A 22,353-nucleotide genomic window follows, 5' to 3' on the forward strand; every position below is an offset into this window, starting at 1 on the left:
AAGAATAAAATTCAGGAATTATAGTTACTTGGTTAAAAAATGTAATTCTGGAAAGACTTGAGGAGTAAGAAGCCGTTTGCCATCTGCTTCCTTCCCAGCACCCCCTGTTCCCTAACCCTGTAATTATCCCAGCAATGTGCAATCTGTGAAGTCTTAAGCAGATCCTGGCTGCTGGTCATCAAGCTCTGGACAGTCTGCTCTAGCTGTAAGACGATTCTTCTGTCCAAAACACTCCAAATATTGCCAAGATGGGGTGGGAAGTAATGGAAAGATTAAAAGTCTCATATAAAAAAATCAAAGATACAACTAAGAACCAAATGGGAATATCAGAACTAAAAAACACAGTAACCAAAACAACAACAAAACCTCACTGGGATGGCTCAATAGTGGAATGTACATGACGGAAGAGTCAATGAACTTGAAGATCAATGCAAAGTATCAATGCAGAATGAGAAAGGAAAAAAAAAATGATTGGGGAAAAAATTGTCTCAACCAATATATCGTTCAATAGGCAAATGGATAAACAACTGTAGTATATCTATAAAATGGAATGTCATTCAGTGTAAGCTACTGAGGCAGGAAAAGACTATTTAAACTTAAATGTGTATTTGTGAAGTGAGAGAATCTATCTGAAAAGGCTATATATCTCTGAATTCAAACTATAGGACATCCTGGAAAAGCAAAAATAGACAGTAAAAACAACAGTGGTTGCCCAGGATTTTGAAGAAGGGTAAGAGATGAATATGTAGAGCAGAAAGGATTTTTAGGGCAGGATTTTTGTCAAACACATAACTATACCAGATAAATAGTGAAACCCTTGGAAACTAAGGACTTCAGTTAATTATAATGCATCATTGTTGGTTCATAAATTGCAAACACGATACCATAAAAAAAGAAAGCAAAGCAACAGAAATGATAAAATCTGCACTAATAGAATATGATTCTCATGTACTCCTTAAAATTTTATTATGATCGAAAGCAAAAATTATAATATTGCCTGATGTGGTTTCAGTTGTATGTAAGTTTAATAAATAAAACTGCTGCTGCTGCTGCTAAGTCGCTGCTAAAACATAAAAGTGAGGGAGGGGAGCAAAGGGATCTAGATAGTGGTAAGTTTTCTACATTCCACTTAAAGTGATAAAGTATTGATTCTAAGTAAAAGTTTTGTATACTGAAATGCCTATATCAACCAAAAAACAAGACAAAAAAAGAGACACCCCCCCCCCAAAAAAAACACAAAAAACACAAAAAATCTCCCAAATAAATCCCTGTACAGAGGAATAAAATAATAATTAAAACAAAAAAAGATAAACTAAAATGAAACACTAAAAAGTATTCAAATAATTGAAGAGACAGGAAAGGGGGAAGAGAAAAAGGGAAGAAAGCTAACATTCAGAAAATAAATGATAAAATGACAGACCAAAGCTCAAACATATTGATAAATATCTTAAATATAAATGGCCTAAATCACCAATTAAAAGACAGAGATTTTCAAGACATAAAAACTAAATGCTGTCAAGACTTCAAGCCGTATATAACGATTTAAGTAACTAATAAGTAAAATAAAGGGAAAAAATATACCCTGCAAATGATAATCAAGTGAAAGCTAGTTTGGGGTTATAGTAAGAACATGCAAAGTAGACTTTAGAACAAAGAAAATTATGAGGGATAAAAAGGAACAATAAACAATGATAAAAAAGCTCAACTCACCTAGAGGACAGAACAATTCCAAATGTGTACACACCTAACAAAACATCTTCAAATACATGTAGATAAAACCAAAGAGGGAAAGACAATATCCACAATTATGTTGGAGACTTAACCACCGCTTTCTTGGCACAAGAATAAGTAAACAGAACATCAGTAAGGACATAAAAGAACTATCGACCTGACATTTATAGAACACTGCATCCAACAACAGAACACATGTTCTTTTCCAGGACAGAGAACATTCACCAAGACTAGGACCAACTTTTTCTGTAAAACATTTACAGACAAATCACTGATAAAGAACTTGTCTCCAGTATATAGAAAGAAATCTCAAAACTCAATAAGATTAGCACTCAGTTATAAAAATGGTCAAAAGACTTCAACACACTTTATAAAGAAGATGACTGAAAGGCAATTAAGCATTTGAAAACATATACATAGCCTTTGAGAAAATGCAAATTAAAACCAAGAGACCACTACACACTTATCAGAACGGGTGAAACACAAGCGATCAGCGTTGCTGAGGATATGCAGCAATTAGAACCCTTACACACTGGGGGTGGGCATGCAAAATGGAATAAGCCAGTCTAGACGGTTTGGTGATGTCTAAGCTATGGTTTTTCCAGTAGTCATGTATGGATGCGACAGTTGGACTATAAAGAAAGATGAGCACCAAAGAACTGATACTTTTGAACTGTGGTGTCGGAGAAGACTCTTGAGAATCCCTTAACTGCAAGGAGATCCAACCAGTCAATCCTAAAGGAAATCAGTCCTGAATATTCATTGGAAGGACTGATGCTGAAGCTGAAACTCCAATACTTTAGCCACCTGATGCGAAGAACTGACTCATTTGAAAAGACCCTGATGCTGGGAAAGATTGAAGGTGGGAGGAGAAGGGGATGACAGAGGATGAGATGGTTGGATGGCATCACTGACTCAATGGACATGAGTCTGAGTAAACACTGGGAATTGGTGATGGACAGGGAGGCCTGACGTGCTGCAGTCCATGGGGTTGTAAAGAGTTGGACACGACTGAGTGACTGAACTCATCTATAAAGCTAAATATATACTTAACAAATGACCCAGCAATCCCATTCCTAGATATTTACCCTAACAGAATGAAATCACCTAAAACTGGAAACAATGCAAATATCCTTCAACAGATTAACATTTAATCCAACTGTGGCACATCCACACCAGGGAACACTACGCAGCAACGAAGGAGAATGCATGCACTGATCCATGCCACACCTGATACATGCAACACCAGGATGAGGCTCCAAGGCCTCCCGCAGAGGAAAAAGCCAGTCTCAAGGCTGACCTAGTGTAAGGCTCCCTTATGTGATATTTTTAAAAAGGCAAAACCATAGTAAAAGAGAACAGAGCTTGGTGCATGGGTGTGGAGGAAGAACGGACCACAGAGAAATGGAATGCAAAAGTTCTTCTGGGAGATGGACTGTTCACAACCTGAGTGTGTGTTTAAATTTGTGTAAGTGCACACCAAAAAAAGACATGCACATTTTACTGAGTGTTATTAATAATTTGAAAATTAAAATTTTAATTTTAATCTGCATAAAGTTAAAATTTTATTAAATTAAAATTTTAAAAGTAGATACTATATCTAAGTAAAGGTATTTAAGACTTCTTGCATCAGATAAAAAAATCATTTTAGGAGGCTTTTAAAGAAGGCCTGAATAAATAGGTATTTATTAATACCATGTTCAGTAGCTAAAGGTATCAATTCTAACTAAACTGACATATTCAGTTAAATCTCAAATTCTGACATTTTTTAAACTTCAGATTCAAAATCTGTAAGAAAATGCAGAGGACTTAGGATAGCTAAAAACTTCTTAAAGAAAACAAAAGAAGTCTTTGTCTACCAGACGTTCAGATTTCTTGTAAAGCCAGAGTATATGGTTTGATGGGAGACAAAAAGAACAATGAAATAGTAAAAAAAATTCTAGAAACAGAACCACATGCGTAAGAATCCGTGCTAGGGGAATTCCCTGGCAGTGCAGCCGTGAGGACGCTGGCTTCCACTGCAGGGGACAGGGGTTCAGTTTGTTGGGAGCTAAGACCCCGCATGCTGTACTGCGCAGCGAAAAGAAGACTTGATGTGCACTACAGGTAGCACAGCGAGGCAAGGGTGGTCACTTCAGTGACCTGTAACTGAAACAGCGGCTATCCACATATACAAAACGAAATATGGTCCCTGGCAAAAATCATATGCAGGAATTAATTTCAAGAGAGATCTAAATGTGAAAGACCACACATTAATGCTTTCAGAATAGAATATAGTGTAGGAGAATATCTTCAAAGTCTTAGCAGTTAAACAAGTGCTCCTCAAATGGTTAAAAAAAAACACACCCCACACAACCCCCTAACCACAGAAGAAAATTAAGAATTCTCACTGGAAACATATAAACTATAAATAATGGTCTGGGAGAAGATATTTGCAACATACATATCCAACAAGGACCAATAACCAGAATATATAAAGATCTCACACAAATCCACAAGAAGGCAATCAAAATACAAAATGAAAAAAAAAGATCCTTGAAAAAACACTTCACAAAAGATTTTCAATACGAAGAGTTGTTCAGTGTCATTCATTCTCAACAAAATGCAAACTAAAAGTATTCTAAGGTACCACTACTAGAATCACTGAAATTAAAGAGATAACCTCCAGGTATTTTAAACAGCCGGTGGTCCTATAACCAGCTTAGAAAACGCCTCGTCAGTATCTACTAAAACTGAAACACATACGCCTTCAGGCAAACGACTGTACTCGTAGGTATGCGCCAAACAGAGTGTCTGTATCTCACCCCAAAAAGCACGTTCATAAAACCTTTAGTCATACAGCTCAAAACCAGAAACCCAGATATCCATCGACAGTAGAAGAGATGAATAAATTGTAGGATATCATATGCTGGGAAAGACTGATGACAAGAGAAGAAGGGGGCGACAAAGGATGAGATTGCTGGATCTCCAACTCACTGGACATGAATTTGAGCTAACTTCAGGCGAGAGTGGAGGACAGGGAAGCCTCATGTGCTGCAGTCCACAGGGTCTCAAAGAGTTGGACAGGACTGAGCAACTGAGCAACAGCAAAACGGGGTGCAGAATTAAACTGCTCCCCCTGTCAGAGCAAAGTAGGTGCTTCGATTTGTTTGATCTTCATGTTCAACATAGCCAAGAGTTTTACATGTAGTGGGGAGATACCAAATATTTGTTAAAGTGCTAGATAAAATATAAAGCCTAAAATTTAATTTAAAACTTTACCATATTTTATTCTCTTAAAAATATCATTAAACCTTTTTAAATCTAAAAATTGAGAATACCATACCTGAATAATAGATGCTGATTTACTGTGAACTCTTTCTAGTTTTTCCTTTTTCAACATTAATAGTTTTCTCTTTGCTAAGGCTCTTCGCCAGTATTTCTGAATGACCAATGCTGCGCTGACCTTCTTTTTAAATCGTTGTTTAGTGAGGAAATTGATTATAGCTGATTGAATAATTCTTGCAGCTTTGTCTCTCTCCTAAAAAAAAAAAAAAAAAAAGCAAATATGAATTAAACAATCACTTGAGACCCTAAGCCATTATTTGTAAGAAGTCAGATTGGGCTTCCCAGGTGGCTCAGTGGTAAAGAATCTGCCTGCCAATGCAGGAGACACAGGAGATGCGGGTTGATCCCCGGGTTGAGAAGATCCCCTAGAGGAGGAAATGGCAACCCACTCCAGTATTCTAGCCTGGGAAATCCCATGGGCAGAGGAGCCTGGTGGGCTACAGTCAATGGGTCACAAGAGTCAGAGACTACTGAGTAACTAAGCAACAACAACAGTTTCTCAGATTATGGTGGAATGAATTCATGCTTGATTTTTGGGAAAGGGTTTGCCAACAAAGGGCTATATAGTCAAAGCTATAGTCATGTTCACATATGAGAGTTGGACTATAAAGAAGGCTGAGCACCAAACAATTGATGCTTTCAAATTGTGGTGCTGAAGAAGACTCTTGACAGTTTCTTGGTCAGCAAGGAGATCAAACCAGTCAATCCTAAAGGAAATCAATCCTGAATATTCATTGGAAGGGCTGATGCTGAGCCAAAGATCCAATACTTTGGCTACCTGATGCAAAGAGCTGACTCATTGGAAAAGACCCTGATACTGGGAAAGATGGAGGGCAGGAGGAGAAGGGGACAACAAAAACAGAAGATGAGACGGGTGGATGGCAGCATCAACTCAGTAGACATGAGTCTGAGCAAATTCTGGGATATAGCTGAAGGACAAGGAAGTCTAACATGCTGCAGTCCATGGGGTTGCAAAGAGTCAGACATGACTGAGCAACTGAATAACAAAGTCGGAGAAAAAAAAAAAAGGAAAAAGAGACTCAAATAAACAAAATGCTTTACAGTATAAGGAAGTATTATTTTATGATTTTAATTGGATGTACTGTGTTTATTTATTATTAATGTGTATTTACTTATTTGGCCGTACCTCACAGCATGTGGGATCTTAGTTCCCCGACCAGGGATTGAACCCACACCTCCTGTATTGGAAGCTAGGAGTTTTAACTGCTGGACCACCAGGGAAGTCCTCGAAGTATTGTTTTGCTGCAATTTGAAGAAAGGAATTCACAAAAAAGAAAAAAAGAGGCAAAACACCCTCTTTTACCACTAGAATACACTGTGGTTTTAAGTATAGAGGCTCAAGAGGACAGAGCTCAGGGCTGTGACAAGTGGTGTCAGGACTGCCTGAGGTGTCAGTGTCCAAAGAGGAGCTGGCTGCCTCGGGAGCTCCAGAGGCCAGCGCCCTGAACATCTCTACTTCTAACAATGAATTTCAGTGAATAGTAACAGGTTAAATGCCAGGTATCAAGCACCATTCTAAACACTGCGAGAATGAGCCATCCAACCTCACAACAACCATGAGAACAGATGAACCGGCCCTACCCCCATGCTGCTGCTGCTAAGTCGCTTCAGTCATGTCCAACTCTGTACGACCCCATAGACGGCAGCCCACCAGGCTCCCCTGTCCCTGGGATTCTCCAGGCAAGAATACTGGAGTGGGTTGCATTTCCTTCTCCAATGCAGGAAAGTGAAGTCGCTCAGTCGTGTCTGACTCTTAGTGACCCCATGGACTGCAGCCCACCAGGCTCCTCCGTCCATGGGATTTTCCAGGCAAGAGTACTGGAGTGGGGTGCCATTGCCTTCTACCCCCATGGCCGTGAGGAAACCCAGGCAGGTAGGTCAAGTAGACAGCTGGTCCCCCAGGGGTCAGCCCTCCAGGATTTGACGTAGACAGTCTGGCTTCAGAGTTCGTGCTCCTAATCACTTCGCTGCTCTTTAAGGCTAGACTTACTACTTCACTTCACTTGAATTAGACACAGGAATATAAATTATTCCTCTGGTGGAAAGGAACAACGTACAGGCTGTCTGACAGCCCTTTGTGTTGCTGCGTGGGACAGTGAGCAATGCGAGGGCGGGCTCGGCACAGAGATCAGCTGTAGGTGCTGACTGGTATTTAACTACAACTGGAAACCACGCAGCATGAGAACACAGCTACCTGCTGCTGTTAAGTCGCTTCAGTCGTGTCCGACTCTGTGCGACCCCATAGACGGCAGCCCACCAGGCTCCTCTGTCCCTGGGATTCTCCAGGCAAGAACACTGGAGTGGGGTGCCATTTCCTTCTCCAATGCATGAAAGTGAAAAGTGAAAGTGAAGTCACTCAGTCGTGCCCGACTCTTAGCGACCCCATGGACTGCAGCCTACCAGGCTTCTCCATCCATAGGATTTTCCAGGCAACAGTACTGGAGTGGGTTGCCATTGCCTTCTCTGGAACACAGCTAGGGAAGGGATCAAATTGCTATTCTAAATCTGGCCACCATATGCAAAGAGCCCACTCATTTGAAAAGACCCTGATGCTGGGAAGGATTGAGGGCAGAAGGAGAAGGGAATGACAGAGGATGAGAGGGTTGGATGGCATCACCGACTCAATGGACATGAGTTTGAGCAAGCTCCAGGAGATACTGACGGACAGGGAGGCCTGGCATGCTGCAGTTCACGGGGTCGCAAAGAGTTGGACAGGACTAAGTGACTGAACAATGACAATAACCCAGGTCTGAAATGGTGCAAGAGAATAAATGGTATGAATCGCCAAAATTCAGCTACTTTACAGGTACTAAGAACTTTATCATAAATACATTGTAATTCAGAACTAAGGAGCAATCTTGGGTGAAATATATTCTGAAATACCTGCTAAGATTTATTAAACATGAATGCTTCTTTTACTTTCTCCAAATAAATACAGCATTATTAGTGAAAAGAGTAGAGGATTAAAATAGTTTATTCAGTTTGACCAAGGAGACCATTTCTAACATTGTGAAAAATGACATTTTTTCCGAACTCAAGAAAACACTTATTTTATGTTAGTGCAAAATTCGTGTTATCAGGGACACAGAGGGACAAACCCTTCTCCCTGAGCTTGGGTCCTAAATGTTCTGAGAAGTTAAGCGATGGAAACCAAAATGCCACTTTTAAACTAACAAATGATAGCCTGGAAGACAGTTTCATGGCAGACAGAATGAGCTTGGCTAATCGAACTGCAGAGTCTGGCAGGGGACACCCAGGCCAGAGAGGCGCTGGTTGGGGGCAAGCGTCCCAGAGCATAGGGCGAAAAAGGAAAGGAAAGCTCCTATTTCCCAGAGGCACGTCAGAGTTCAAGAGGAGGGAGGGAAGAAATGAGTCAGACAACCCCAGTTTACTTTTCACAAATTCACAACGTGCGTAAGTTATTCCATGTCCCCTGGAGCAGAGTGAAAGGGAGGACAAAGCCTGGAAAAAATACCCAATGAAGGAAACATTGGACATTAGGGAGAAATATGCATCCCCTACTCGAAACACACACAATCATGAAAATTACCTCAGTAATTTCTTACGTCAGTAAAATGTAAAAAGGATATCAAGAATCATTCAGCTGACATTTTATGAACAATTTACATTACAGTATTTCATTACTGACTGGGCTTCCCAGGTGGCTCAGTGGTAAAGAAGCCACCTGCCAATGCAGGAGATATGAGAGATGTGGGTTGAAACCTGGGTGGGGAAGCTCCCATGGAGAAGGGAATAGCAACCCACTCCAGTATTCCTGCCTGGGAAATCCCATGGAAAAAGGAGCCTGGTGGGCTATAGTCCACTGGGGTCTCAAAGAGCTGGACATGACTGGGTGGCTGGGCACACACACACTTCATTTTTGAGGAGTACCTGATGGTGTTTTAGATCTTTTTTTAGCTTATATTGTCTCCAAGTTGTTTGTATGAGTCGAGCGGCTCTCGTTTCTTTACGAAGATCCAAAAGCCTCGCACAAAGAAATGACAAATAGGTAATCACCACCTAAGAGAGAACATAAACGATGAAGAGAGAAGTTTCTATGAGACAGAGAGCATGAGACTTCCTATCATCTGAGACTCTGATTACTAAGAGTTATTACTGTTAAGGAACTTTTACTTTACCTTCTCATCAGGGATTGTGTTTGACATATCTGAGTGATGGATCATGGCAGGTATTCCACCAAGGTCTCTAGCAGCAGACCTAACCAACTGAAAATTTTTCTTTTCATTTTCTAGGAGTTCTTTGTATAGTTCTGAAGTATTTTCTGCAATGCAAGAAAAACAGAGATCAGATGATACTGCGAGGGCCAGAAATCAGACAGGCCAGTGAGAACACTGGAGGAGTAAATTAACTGAAAGGGACTAACCCTGATCAGGTGGTTTAAGAGAGAAATCCAGAAAACTCCCGTCAGATTCGGATGATGAATTCAGCACCACGGAACCAGTGTGCGTGCACTCCACGGTCTGGGTGGTTCGCTGACATATGGCGTCAAAAGGAACGTAGCAAGGGTGGTAGTGGTGGATCAGGTAACACAGCACCCGGCCGTCCGAGAAGGACACCGTGAAGTTCTCCACCTGGTGAGAAACGTCGGGAAAAGAATGGACGGTATCTAGGTAAGAACACAGGTACTGGTGGCTTTACAGTCCGTATTTCCTTTTAATAGCTAGGATGGCGTGCTAATTTATAGCAGCACCTACTGTAATACCATGTGTATGCTCCAGCGTATCTGACTCTTTGTGAACACAGGGACTGTAGCCTGTCAGGTTCCTACGTCCATGGAATTTCCCAGGCAAGAATACTGGAGTGGATTTGCCATCACCTTCTCCTGGGGATCTTCTCGACCCAGGGATCAAATCTGCGTCTCCTGCATTGGCAGGCAGATTCTTTACCACTGAGCCACCTGGGAAGTTATACTGTATACTACCACATTCATGGCCAAATTCTCACCTCTAAAATATTATATTATTGTGCTGGGTGGAGAGTGTTCATCAAAAAATTCATGTCCTTCCCAGACTCTCAGGATGTGATCTTGTTTGGACATAGGGTCATTGCAGATTTAACCAGTTAAGATGGGACCACACTGGAGTAAGATGAGGTTTTAATCTGATGTGACTGGTGCCCTTATGAGAAAGAGAGAGAGACACAGAGACAAGACGCATAGGGAGAATGCCATGTGAAGACAGGCAGTGACTGGAGCACTGTGTCTACGGACCTAGGAAAGCCAAGGGACTGGAGTCAAGAGAAAGGCATGGGATGCAGGACTGCAGCACCAGGGTCTTTGGGGCTCTCTAGTACTTACTTAAAACACAGACGATCATATATCTGACAGTTTTTCTGTTTTACATTCCTTATAGGATATGTTATTCATATGCATCAGGACCATTTATTTTCATGTATTTATACTTAAACATACAAATATGTTTGTGTATTAAATACATATAAATATATGTATTTATACTTATACATACATATCCTCCATTTCATATAGCAATGGAGGATCAATCTAACAAATGATTATAAAAGACACAACTCAGACTATTTCCTCCCTCTCTACCCAGTAGGGCAAAGTCCTCTAATGTCCCTTTGTGGATGGTGGGTTTGTTTGCATTCACCTTTGTAATAAGAGTTTCCTTGGTAGCTCAGACAGTAAAGAGTCTGTCTACAGTGTGGGAGACCCGGGTTTGATCCCTGGGTCAGGAAGATCCCCTGGAGAAGGAAATGGCAACCAGAAATCCCGGAAATTCCCGGAAAATCCCATGGACAGAAGAGCCTGGCGGGCTACAGTCCATGGGGTTGCAAAGACTCAACTGAGCGACTTCACTTTGTAATAAGGATATGATCCTTTGGTGCCCCAGTTCTATGCAAGCATCTCCTTTTAAGACTACCAACTAGGGCATTTTTTCCCCTAGTAAGACATAAAATATAATCGTTCATTACACAATTGGTGACAGATTTGATGAAACTAGATATGTGACGGCACCCTTACTCATTAGAGGAAAAGTTTGCTTGTACATATTAACTAAGAGGGGATACAGGTATACATGTAACTGACTCGCTTTGCTGTATGGCAGAAATGAACACACTGTAAAGCCATTATACTCCAATAAGAAAAAAAAAGAAAAAAAGAAATGCATTATCATCATTATTATTATAATTTTTAATTGGTATTAACACACTGTATTGTTTATAATATAAATTATATTAGCATCTGTATTATCATAATAAATCTGTATAAGATGTATCATTATAGTTATATAATTGTTACATGTTTATATGTTACTTATTATATATTAATATATACATATATAAAATACATCATATAAAAATATCTGTATAAATGATCTATACAGTAATAAAATTCTACTACCTTATATGACATTAAAGAAAAGAAATTAAAGAAAATATTTCATGCACTGTTTATTTGATTTTAACCAAAATTTGCTTAAAGAAATTAGGCTAAAACAAAAACACAGAACTTACTTTTTTATTATAGAAGCCACAGACCGCATTTACCCAATCCATCAGTAGCTTTACGCTTTCACTGCATTGTTCAAAGGGGCCGCTATGCCTTTCATCTCTCTTTTTACTGATAACAGCATCAGGACGGCATGACAGTGCAGACATCATTTTCTTCGTACTCTGTGTGTTCTTTAAAAAGTCAATTTCTTCCTTTAACTGATCCAAATTAAGGGAAATATCCACCTGGAATACAAAAAGAGGATAAATACCATATTTTTCATACATTATTTTTGGCCCACAAAAGTTCAAGTCTGCTACTATCAATATTTTTTTAAGACAAACACAGTCTACAAGGAAGTCATGGAACGTTTAAGTGCTTGAGTGCACGGGATCTGTGTTCACCTAAGTCAGGGATCTGATCTTGTCTGTGTCCCATCAGCGAGGAACCCTTAGCTCTAGTCTCCTCCCCTATAAAGAAATGACAATAGCGACCTACTGGGGGCCTTGTGAGGATTAGACTGGAGTGTACATAAAGCCATTAGCACAGTTCCTGGGACAGAATAAGTCTCGCAAGTAACAGCTACTACTGCTAGTCTTTATTTGACACAAAAGACTTTTATAAGTCAATACTGAAAACTGACAAAAAATACAAAATGCACCAAATATACAATACCTGAAAAGCCAACGCGATCTTCCAGAGCAACGCCAGGGTTTTCTCTCTGTGTCTGTCCACAATATCCTTAGACAGGATTGCATTTCCTGCAAACGGAAAAGAGTCCGTTAGCACAAAGTACGTACAACTTGATTTTCAGTGAGAAGAAAACTTTTATCGTTACTTGGTTTTTACCATGCTCATCATTCAGCTGAATTCCTCGTGATTTAAGAATTTCAAGAACGATGTCAACATTGTGCATCTTTTGAAGACGACTTATTGCAGGAATTCTGAGTTTCTTTGAGAGATTCCAGTTTTGCGTGAGAAGTTCCATAGTTCGCCTAACAGTGAAGGGATTGCCACATGAAATTGTTAAGATAAAAACATGCAGGAAAAACTAACTTCATTTAAATAATCACCCATATCAATCTTCCAGAGTTAAAGGGTTTTTAGGTTAGAAAGATCTCAAAACTGTTACTCCATAGTTAAGTACATAGAGTTATTTCTCATTTAAGCCTGGGGGTTAAGGTCTATGAACAGAATGTAAGAATGGGAAATAAGATGCACACACACAAATGCACACAGAAGCAGAAGAACAAGGCTCTTTAGGGAAAAGAAAGGAAAACGGACACTGACTGAGGGACTCCAGTGTTCTACACATCAGGTAAGCGCTTTCTTTTCTTATTTTAGTCCTTTTCTTATTTTGTCCATGGCAAATCCCACAGTCGGGCAATTATTATCCCGTATTTGGCAGATGAAGAAACCAAAGCCCAGAAAAGTAAAATAAATTTCCCGTGATCTTACAACTAGTAATGACAAGACTAAGATCAGAACTAAACCCCACTGTTATAGTTTCCGACGAAGCCATTGTCTTATATTTATACCAGGTAAAGCAAAAATGTTTGAGTGCCTACCTTAAAGAATCATTTATACCACAGTTTAAATTCAAACTCCTAATATCATTTAGTGTTTTACACTAGACAAAAATCACTGTTTCCACAGAAAGATCGAGCCCAACTAATGACTGTATCTGGTTAAAATTTGGCAGACTTGTTTACAGAACCATAATTTCTAAAGGTTAGGAAGCAATGTAAGATAGGTGTAGGCCAACCACTCAATCAACATCTGAAGCATTCCTGCAACACTAGACTGACCGACTGACCGTCACCTACAGCATCAGTGGATTAACAGTTCCCAAGTGACCGCAAATGACCTCCAAGACCTATGCTTGTTTTGGGGACACTGAAGAAAACAGAAGCTTGTCAAGCAAGATGGAGTCTCTTAACTAGTGAGAGTTCCTGAGAATGACAAAGCATCAACACCCAACATTGGGAAGTCCTTAGTAACGCCTATAAAAGAACAAAAACTTTCTTTCATCATAAAAACATTACACTGAACAGGAAGCCAATCACTGCTCCTCCCAGACAGAGGAAGAAGTTTCAAATCGTGAATTGCTAGTGCCCAGAAAACAGATGTGCTGGTTTGGATTTATGGAATGAACAAATTAAAATTAAATATAAAAATAGTGTGGAGAACATTCTCAGCAAATGTTCCAGCCTATATAGAAATTACTCAAGAGAGGAAGCTACAGTAAAGTTCAAGACTATTACTTTGTCATGAGAATATATGATCGGAAAAGGAAAGAAGGTTCATGGAAATTTAATTTAGAAGGCAACGAGAGACATGTGTGCTGTTATTGTTGCTTATTTGTTTAGCTGTGCTGGGTCTTCTCTGCTCCAAGGTATGCAGGATCTCAGTTCCCCAACCAGGGATCAGACCTGCATCCTTTGCACTGCAAGGCAAATTCTTAACCACTAAACTACCAAAGGAAGTCCCATGTATCCTATTTGTGAAGAACTGGGGATTCACAAAGATATAATGATAACTTCCTCACAAATGTCAGACATAATATAAATTAGAGAGTTTCTTAGAAACAAGATGGATGCCTTCAAGTCACATATTGTAAAGAAGCCACCTGACATACAGTGTAAAGGCCGCTCCTTCCAAAGCAGGCAGTGGTGACTCACTGCTGTCACATCAAAGCCAGTGCCTAGGACTCTAGTGTGTTAGTGAGGAAACGCGTGCGACACGAAGCTGGATGTCGGGAGCTGATGCCCACTGCCACTGCGGGGTAAAACCTGGGCAAAACACGCCGTATCTTCATCTCACTTCTCACGTGTTGTTGTTGTCGTGTCCGACTCTTTGTGACCTCATGGACTGCAGCACACCAGGATTCCCTGTCCTTCACCATCTCCTGGAGTTTGCTCAAACTCAAGTCCATTTAGTTGGTGATGCCATCCAACCATCTCATTCTCTGTGCCCTCAATCTTTTCCAGCATCAGGGTCTTTTGCAGTGAGTCAGCTCTTCGCATCAGGTGGCCAAAGTATTGGAACTTCGGCTTTAGCATCAGTCCTTCCAATGAGTATTCAGGGTTGATTTCCTTTAGGATGGACTGCTTTGATCTCCTTGCTGTCCAAGGGACTCTCAAGAGTCTTCTCCAGCACCAAAATCTGAAAGCACCAGTTCTTCAGTGCTCAGCCTTCTTTATAGTCCAAACCTCACATCCATACATGACTATTGGAAAATCCATAGCTTTGACTATATGGACCTTTGCTGGCAAAGTGATGTTTCTGCTTTTTAATACACTAAGTTTGTCACAGCTCTCCTTCCAAGGAGCAAGTGTCTTTTAATTTCAGATCTTCATCCTTACATGTGCAACATGGTTAACACAAATAAAACTGGTCTCAAATGATGTAGAAGTCATGAAATCACTGCAGATAAAGTGCTAAGTCTTATAGTTTAATTAGCCCCATGCTTTCCCCAACTCCTATTCTGGGGCATCAGTGGTTCCTACTCAGACCTCATCACCTGCCAGCAGGGAAAAATGTGGATAGGGGACAAGGCTTCTTGGCCTAAAATTTACACTATTTTCCTGAACTTACCCCAACTTTTTAAACCCTAGATTTATCCCATTACATAAAAGACCAAGAGGGATTGTGTATGTTAGAAAAAAGTGTCTTCCAGAAAATTTTCGTCTATTCTAGGGAGAGACATAATTTCATTTCTTATACTCACACGAGACGCACCCCACACTGCAAGTCTACAGCAAGATTCTTAACAGCAAAATCAAATTCATCAAAAGGCATCTGGACGTGGGTCACAGGAAATCCCAGTAAGCTCAGGTGACGGGAAAGGTCACCTTCACCACCTAGGAAATCTCGTGAAAAAGCCAGAAGAATTTCTTTACTGGCCTATGGAGAAACAAACAGAAGGTATTATAATCCAGTATCATCATTCTGTTTATAATAAAAACAAATTCTTCAAATCATTCTGCGCATATAGAAATAAAGTAAAATTAACAGTAGTATAAAAAGACAGTTTCATATGGTAACAATGGAAACCTCATATATTTCCACAATATTTCCAATTTAAGACTTTTTAAGAAAGGGCTCATAAATAATAGTAACTCTAAAAATTAGGATTTGATGGCATACTAAATTAGGAAAGAAATTTTCTCCCAAATTAATTCCTCAGAAGCACAGTTACATTTATTCTCAAAGCAAAGCTAGGATGACGCACTGGTGAAATGTCAACCAACAAGCTAGGCAGGGTTCGAACTACTGGGCAGGCATTTCTGTTCTACTTCAGAGTACTGTTCTTTGGGAAAATCACTTTTTCTGAGGAGAAAATATACAATAAAAACAGACAAAATTTTATATGTGAAATATAAAATATAAGATAAAAACTATTGGGCTCCCTTGTGGCTCAGCTGGTAAAGAATCCGCCTGCAATGCAGGAGACCTGCGTTAGATCCCTGGGTTGGGAAGGTCCTCTGGAGAAGGGAAAAGCTACCCACTCCAGTATTCTAGCCTGGAGAATTCCATGGACTGTATATATATAGTCTATGGGGTTGCAAAGAGTCAGACTAGTGTTCTTTGGGAAAATCACTTTTTCTGAGGAGAAAATACACAATAAAAACAGACAAAAGTCTTATATGTGAAATAAATATATAAGATGAAAACCATACCTTGAACTCTGCATCTTTACAGAAGAGACAAGGATCATGATCAATAAGTCTAGAGATTTTAGCATAATCAAGGAAACAAATCAACAATAATAGCTTTTTCAATGTAAACTTAGACAGAGCTTCTTCATGACCTGAAATAAAGTACAAAAAGGCATAGCACATTCATCTATGTAAGACAAGTTTGGTTTTCTTTTCTTGGTGGGGGGTTTCTGAAATATTTTTCTATATTTAGTTATTCTGCTATGCTTTTGGTCTATATATTCCTGCTAAGGATTCTTGAGATGTGTCCTATACTTTAAAGTCAAATTATCTTGGAATTCTTTGTAAGTCTATAAAATTCCTTATTTTACCTTTTTTTTTTTTTTTTTTGGCAGGGGGAACGTAAATTGGTGCATCAACTATGGAAAACAGTATGGAGATGACTCAAAAAACTAAAAAGAGAACTACCAAGTAATCCAGCAATTACACTGCCGAGTATATATTCAGAGAAAATGAAAACGCTAAGTCAAAAAGATACATATACCGCAATGTTCATAGCAGCATTATTTACAATACCCAAGATGTGGAAGCAACCTAAGTGTCCATTGACAGAAGAACGGATAAAGAAGATGTGGTGTATACATATGTATATGTGCATGTATGTACATGTGTGGAATAGAATACTACTCGGCCATAAGAAAGAATGAAATTTTGCCATTTGCAGCAACATGAATGGACCTGAAGGGCATTATGCTAGAGAAATAAGTCAGAGAGAGAAAGACAAATACTGCATGGTATCACTTAATGTGGAATGTAAAAAATAAAGCAAACTAGTGAATATGACAAAAAAGAAACAGACCTGCAGATACAGAAAACAAACCAGCGGTTACCAGCGAGGAGAGGAATGGTGGGGGCAAGACAGAGGAGGAGATTAAGAAGTACAAATCACGATAAAATAAATAATAGCTTATTTGATAATAGCTTATCAAATAAATTAGCTACAAGGACATATTGTACAACACAGGGAATATAGCCAATATTTTATAAAAGCTGTAAACGGAGGATAGCCTTTCAAAATTATGAATCATTATGCTGAACAGCTGAAACTTACATAACACTGTAAATCAACTATACCTCAATTAAACAAAAAACAAGTTTTATGTAAAAGTAGGAGAGTTACAATCTGCTAGAACAAACCAGCAGCAATAAGCACAGGAGCACACTGCCTGTCTTAGGCTTTCCATATACAGGCTCATTTAAGGCTCACGACGCCTCTATGGGGCGGATACTATTTAACGTTTCCAGTTCATGGAAGAAACTGGGGCACAGACACAGCAAGACACTGGGTTAGCTTCACACGACAACTACGTCATGAGCACCGCAGGCACCGACCCAGGGGCTAAGAATACTAAAACAGCAAGTGGCAGCCTAAGACAGACGTGACCTCCACAGGGCGTGAGGCCTGCTTGTGAGGTGGAGAGGAGAGACAGCAGGCACAAATAGCGATAGGGCTATAGCGGTGGGGGACAGATGGGGAATGGCGCAGGTCGTAGAAAGAGAGGGCAGTGGAGAGAGAGGCCTTTTACACCAGTTTCTCTGGAAGGTGAAGTCGGAACAGAGACAGGAATGAGGACAGGATGCCCTCTGCACACAGCGTGGGGAGCACACGATGGAGGCAGAGCCACCCACCATCTCTGTACAGGTGAGGGACACTTGGGTGTCTGTACTCGGCTGCGATGTCAGGATTCCAAAGCAGGCGGTTCAGAATGAACATCGCCAGCCCCGTGACGTCACTGTTGTCTTCCAGAGGCACCAGTTCTCCGTATATCGTCTGAAAAGAAATCCAAGCCCAAGTCAGGGCTGTGCTCTCTCTTCGGGGCACAGGGAAGCAGAGGGGAGGGACAGATGACGATGGTCTAGGAACTGGCGAGGTTCTGATTCCTTTGGGAGAGATGAGGATGAGGATGGGCTGAACATGTAGTTTTGTGCAATTTTTAGTGCACCCTTCTTCACAGTGAAGAAGAGAAGAAAGTTCACGACTAAGATAAGTTCAGGACTAAGATCAGTTCTTAAAAATTATATGACAAGTGATATTTATATTGCAATTTTTTCTTTTAAGAACTACCAAATGTAGGCCTCTTGTTCAAATTTAATGACAACTGTCCTGCTAGTGGGCTTCCTAGGTGGCACTAGTGGTAAAGAACCCACCTGCCAGTGAAGGAGACATGGGAGACTTAGGTTCGATCCCTCAGTCGGGAAGACCCCCTGTAGGAGGGCACGGCAACCCACTCCAATATTCTTGCCTGGAGAATCCCATGGACAGAGGAGCCTGGCGGGCTACAGTCCATAGGGTCGCAAAGAGTCAGACACGACTGAAGCAACTTAGCACACATGCACGCACGTCCTGCAAGTGTATCATGAAGGTACAACAGACACCTAAGTAATTCTAAATGCTTGAGTAGTTAACAAATGGAAAACCATCTGTAAATCATCTAAGACAATAACTTGAGATGTTCAGATCTGTATATAATCAAGGATTAAAATGTTATTAATTTAACATCAATGTGATTGTTAATGATTTTTAAAGAATTAGAAAAAACTACAAACATCAAATTGTATTTTATAACTTTACATCAATAAAACTAGAGAAAAGCATAAAAAATACTAATATCTGCCAAAATAGAGACATTTTGTCTTTCTTTACTTTATTTTTTTGGCATGTGATGCTTTCTTAAGATCCTCAAAGGTCATGCCTAACAGAATTCTAAGGTGTGATGGTACAATGTTTTGTTTATAATTATTCATTCCTCCCTTCCCTTTAGAAGTCCCCTTTCCCACCAAATGGCATAGATTTGCTGTATGTATTGTGAAAGAATAAATATTTCCGCCTCATCTGTGTCTGGACAGATAGTGCACTGTGGGCAGAACTATGGATGAGGTGATGCACACTACATCTAGGAGGAAGTTTCAAAGGGCATGGCATGTTTCTAACTCTCCTACATGTTACCTCTGCCACAAAAGAGCTATGCCCCAAATAGACAGGTCCTACTTTACCATCTGTGCCACCAGGGAAGCCCTAGACAGGTTCTACTTTAGCTGAGGTTCTGGAACTCTTTGATATCTGAAGCATAGCCAGTTGATATGTAATTTTCTGATTAACTTTTCATTGAAAGAAATGAGAAGTTGAATTTCAAATCAGTTGAAATAAGAATTAAAGTAGGAAATCTTAACAAGTTCACTGTCTAGTTGGGTGACCATAGTGGGATTATCATTCATTCTCTCAACAGCTCAATTTTCTGATAAACAGACAGGTTATTGTAAAGATTGTTCTTTAGTACAAAAGATTTTTCTATTCAAAAACTTAGAAAAAATTGAAGAATGGGATATCCCACATGACAAAGGTAAAAAGCCTAAACAAGATATGAGTTCACCAGTAAAAGACTAAAGGAAATGGAAACACTGAGGGCTGGAATAAAAGAATATTTTTAACACTCAACTCCTAGTGGCTTTCTAATTCAGTTAGTTTTATCATTCTAAATATTATTGAACCATACACCATGTGAAAAACTCAAATTCTGATGTTTTCATGAGTAGTGTTCCATCTAAATGTTTCTGATGACTTCAGACTGGTGTGGATTCCAGTCCTGGCCCTTCACTGGCATTCGGCAGGTCACTTACCATTTCAGCTTCTGTTCTGTCAGTGAAGTTGGAATAACAATAAATACCTCACTGGATTTTATGGAGATCTAAATTAGAAAATGTATTTAATGTGTTTTAAACAGCCTAGTATTGTCATTCGGAGAAGGCAATGGCAACCCACTCCAGTACTCTTGCCTGGAAAATCCCATGGATGGAGGACCCTGGTAGGCTGCAATCCATGGGGTCGCTAAGAGTTGGACACGACTGAGCGACTTCCCTTTCACTTTTCACTTTCATGCATTGGAGAAGGAAATGGCAACCCACTCCAGTGTTCTTGCCTGGAGAATCCCAGGGACGGGAGAGCCTGGTGGGCTGCCGTCTATGGGGTCACAGAGTCGGCCACGACTGAAGCAACTTAGCAGCAGCAGCAGCAGTATTGTCATTGGTAAATGCTCAGAAAGGAGTTAACTATGCTTGTTATTACATCTGGTACCAAATTTTATATATGTAAGAAACTAACGGGAAAACTGCTATGTAACAAGATGGCAGTAATACAGAATGACAGAGTCTGTTAACCTAATGAGCATTTATGAAGGGACCTTAAATGTCATACTGAGAGATTAAGCAACCAAATAATTTGATAATTGAAACCATCATTTTATTAAAGAATCTTCTAGAAGTGTGTATATATATATATATATATATATATATCTCAAAGTATCTTTTTTCAAAAACTGAATGGTGTACTTACCTCTAGGCCGATTCGTAGCCACAAAGGATTATATGACAACAGCCAATTCAGGACTTTCTGGCGTTCTCCTGAAACGCATATGAAATGCAAGTAAGCTCAGACCACTAATCAAATATGAGACAGTGAATACAATTTCATGGACAGAAATCAGAGACCAAAAAGGAACATCACATATATGAAATATGTTAAAGTATACTTCCACTCTTTTATATATGTACATGATCTCGTTTAAGTTTGTGAAATTTTAGGTAGCAAAGTGAAACCATGTATATATTTGACTCTGAAAAAAAAATTTCTAGAGTGTTTTTAAAGAATTAATCTCAAGATTTCTATAATCTTCTTACCCACATCTTTCCAGAGGTGCCTGTCTTTCCGAACAATTAGCCGCCGAGCTTCGATTTCAATTTCAAGCTTTTTCATAGCCTTAACCATTTTTTCAGAAGTAAATAAGCGGCACGCGGCACGGCGCAACCTGTTCAGCCTGCACCGGGCGGTGTAAGCTCTGAGAGACACCTCGTCCTTGGTAGGAGCTTTCGGGACACTTACTTTATGTTGACTCTCTACTCCCAGAAGAAGAGTGGAAGCATTTACTGGGTCAAAATGAAAGAAAGGACAGTTCTGGTTAACCAATACGTGCATACACTTTAAAATCTAGCAATAAGTGCAGCTGAAGACAGGATCTAGTCCCTGTGCCTTCCAGCCTGCTCCTCTCCTTCCCACCTCAAAGTGAAGGTGGCATCCTTCACTCAGAAGCTTCGGCTGTCCTATGGTCACAACCAGTTGACTGTACCTGCAAACTGTATCCCAAATCTAACCATTTCTTATAACCACTGTCGTCCAGGTTCCAACACGATCTCCTCTAACCCAGACTCATGAGAGAGCCTCCTAGCTGGCTTCTCTGCTTCCATACGCTTTATCAAAAGATAAACTCCTAAAGGATGGGATTTGTTGGGAGGGAGTATAAGAGGGAGGGGACATACATATATCCATGGCTGATTCATGCTGGTGTATGACAGAAACCAACACAATACTAAAAGCAATTATCTTTCAATTTAAAAAATAAATTTAAAAAGAATAATAATAAAAAAGTAATGGAAAATATCCAAAAGGTAAAAAGTCAATATGCTTGAATACATGAAAAAAAGTTATATTTCTCTATTCCAAAGAGAAATAGAAATAATATTTAAAAATAAATTAATAAAGGTTAAAAAAAAGAATGTGATTTGTTAAAGTCAAATTTTGAAATGCAATTTGAATTTTCATAGAGCACATCTTCTCTCAAGGAAAGAACTAAAAACCATGTTTTGTTTACTTTTGGAGAAAAAGAAAAGTACCTAATCCAAGGTAGAATCCCTATACACACTTCTCTAACAAATGCGGACGCGTGTCTGCTGGAACACTACAGCAAGAGGGAAATCCCCCTTAAAGTCAGCCTGTGAGATGCCTGGCGAGTTAGGCGTTGTGAAGGGGCTTTCCTTATCTGGAGTTGAACTGATCTCTGTAACGTCCATGAGAGAGTACCACAAGTGAATCTTCCTTGTCTCAGGAGAAAACCCTTTCAATATTTGAAGAACACCATGTTTCCATCACATTCCATACTTTGAGTTTTTCTGTTTTCCAGAACTACAGTGAAATATTTTAAAAATTCCTCACACCCACTGGTTTTTAGACCTCTCACCATTACATACTTGGCCACAAACATCTTAAACAGGGTCCAACAGAGACAATACCCCTAACAGGCCATACAA

At 39.8% G+C, this 22,353-nt stretch overlaps 1 protein-coding gene across 2 annotated transcripts in view; it reads right to left on the reverse strand.

Annotated features, from left to right (window-relative positions):
- The window catches only part of ASPM (assembly factor for spindle microtubules), a 61,503-nt gene that overhangs the window by 20,903 nt on the left and 18,247 nt on the right, over window positions 1–22,353 (reverse strand). For both annotated transcript variants that reach the window (XM_061383683.1, XM_061383684.1), the window contains exons 6-17: window positions 20,950–21,195; window positions 20,606–20,673; window positions 17,905–18,046; window positions 16,237–16,367; window positions 15,285–15,460; window positions 12,404–12,549; window positions 12,230–12,315; window positions 11,578–11,799; window positions 9,464–9,671; window positions 9,219–9,361; window positions 8,971–9,099; window positions 5,057–5,251 (exon numbers count right to left, since the gene is read on the reverse strand). In XM_061383683.1, the coding sequence (XP_061239667.1) occupies window positions 5,057–5,251; window positions 8,971–9,099; window positions 9,219–9,361; window positions 9,464–9,671; window positions 11,578–11,799; window positions 12,230–12,315; window positions 12,404–12,549; window positions 15,285–15,460; window positions 16,237–16,367; window positions 17,905–18,046; window positions 20,606–20,673; window positions 20,950–21,195 (1,892 nt within the window). The remainder of the gene's footprint in view (window positions 1–5,056; window positions 5,252–8,970; window positions 9,100–9,218; window positions 9,362–9,463; window positions 9,672–11,577; window positions 11,800–12,229; window positions 12,316–12,403; window positions 12,550–15,284; window positions 15,461–16,236; window positions 16,368–17,904; window positions 18,047–20,605; window positions 20,674–20,949; window positions 21,196–22,353) is intronic.

The sequence above is a fragment of the Bos javanicus genome, chromosome 16 (genome assembly GCF_032452875.1).
Source record: "Bos javanicus breed banteng chromosome 16, ARS-OSU_banteng_1.0, whole genome shotgun sequence".
In the NCBI taxonomy this organism is placed as follows: domain Eukaryota; kingdom Metazoa; phylum Chordata; class Mammalia; order Artiodactyla; family Bovidae; genus Bos; species Bos javanicus.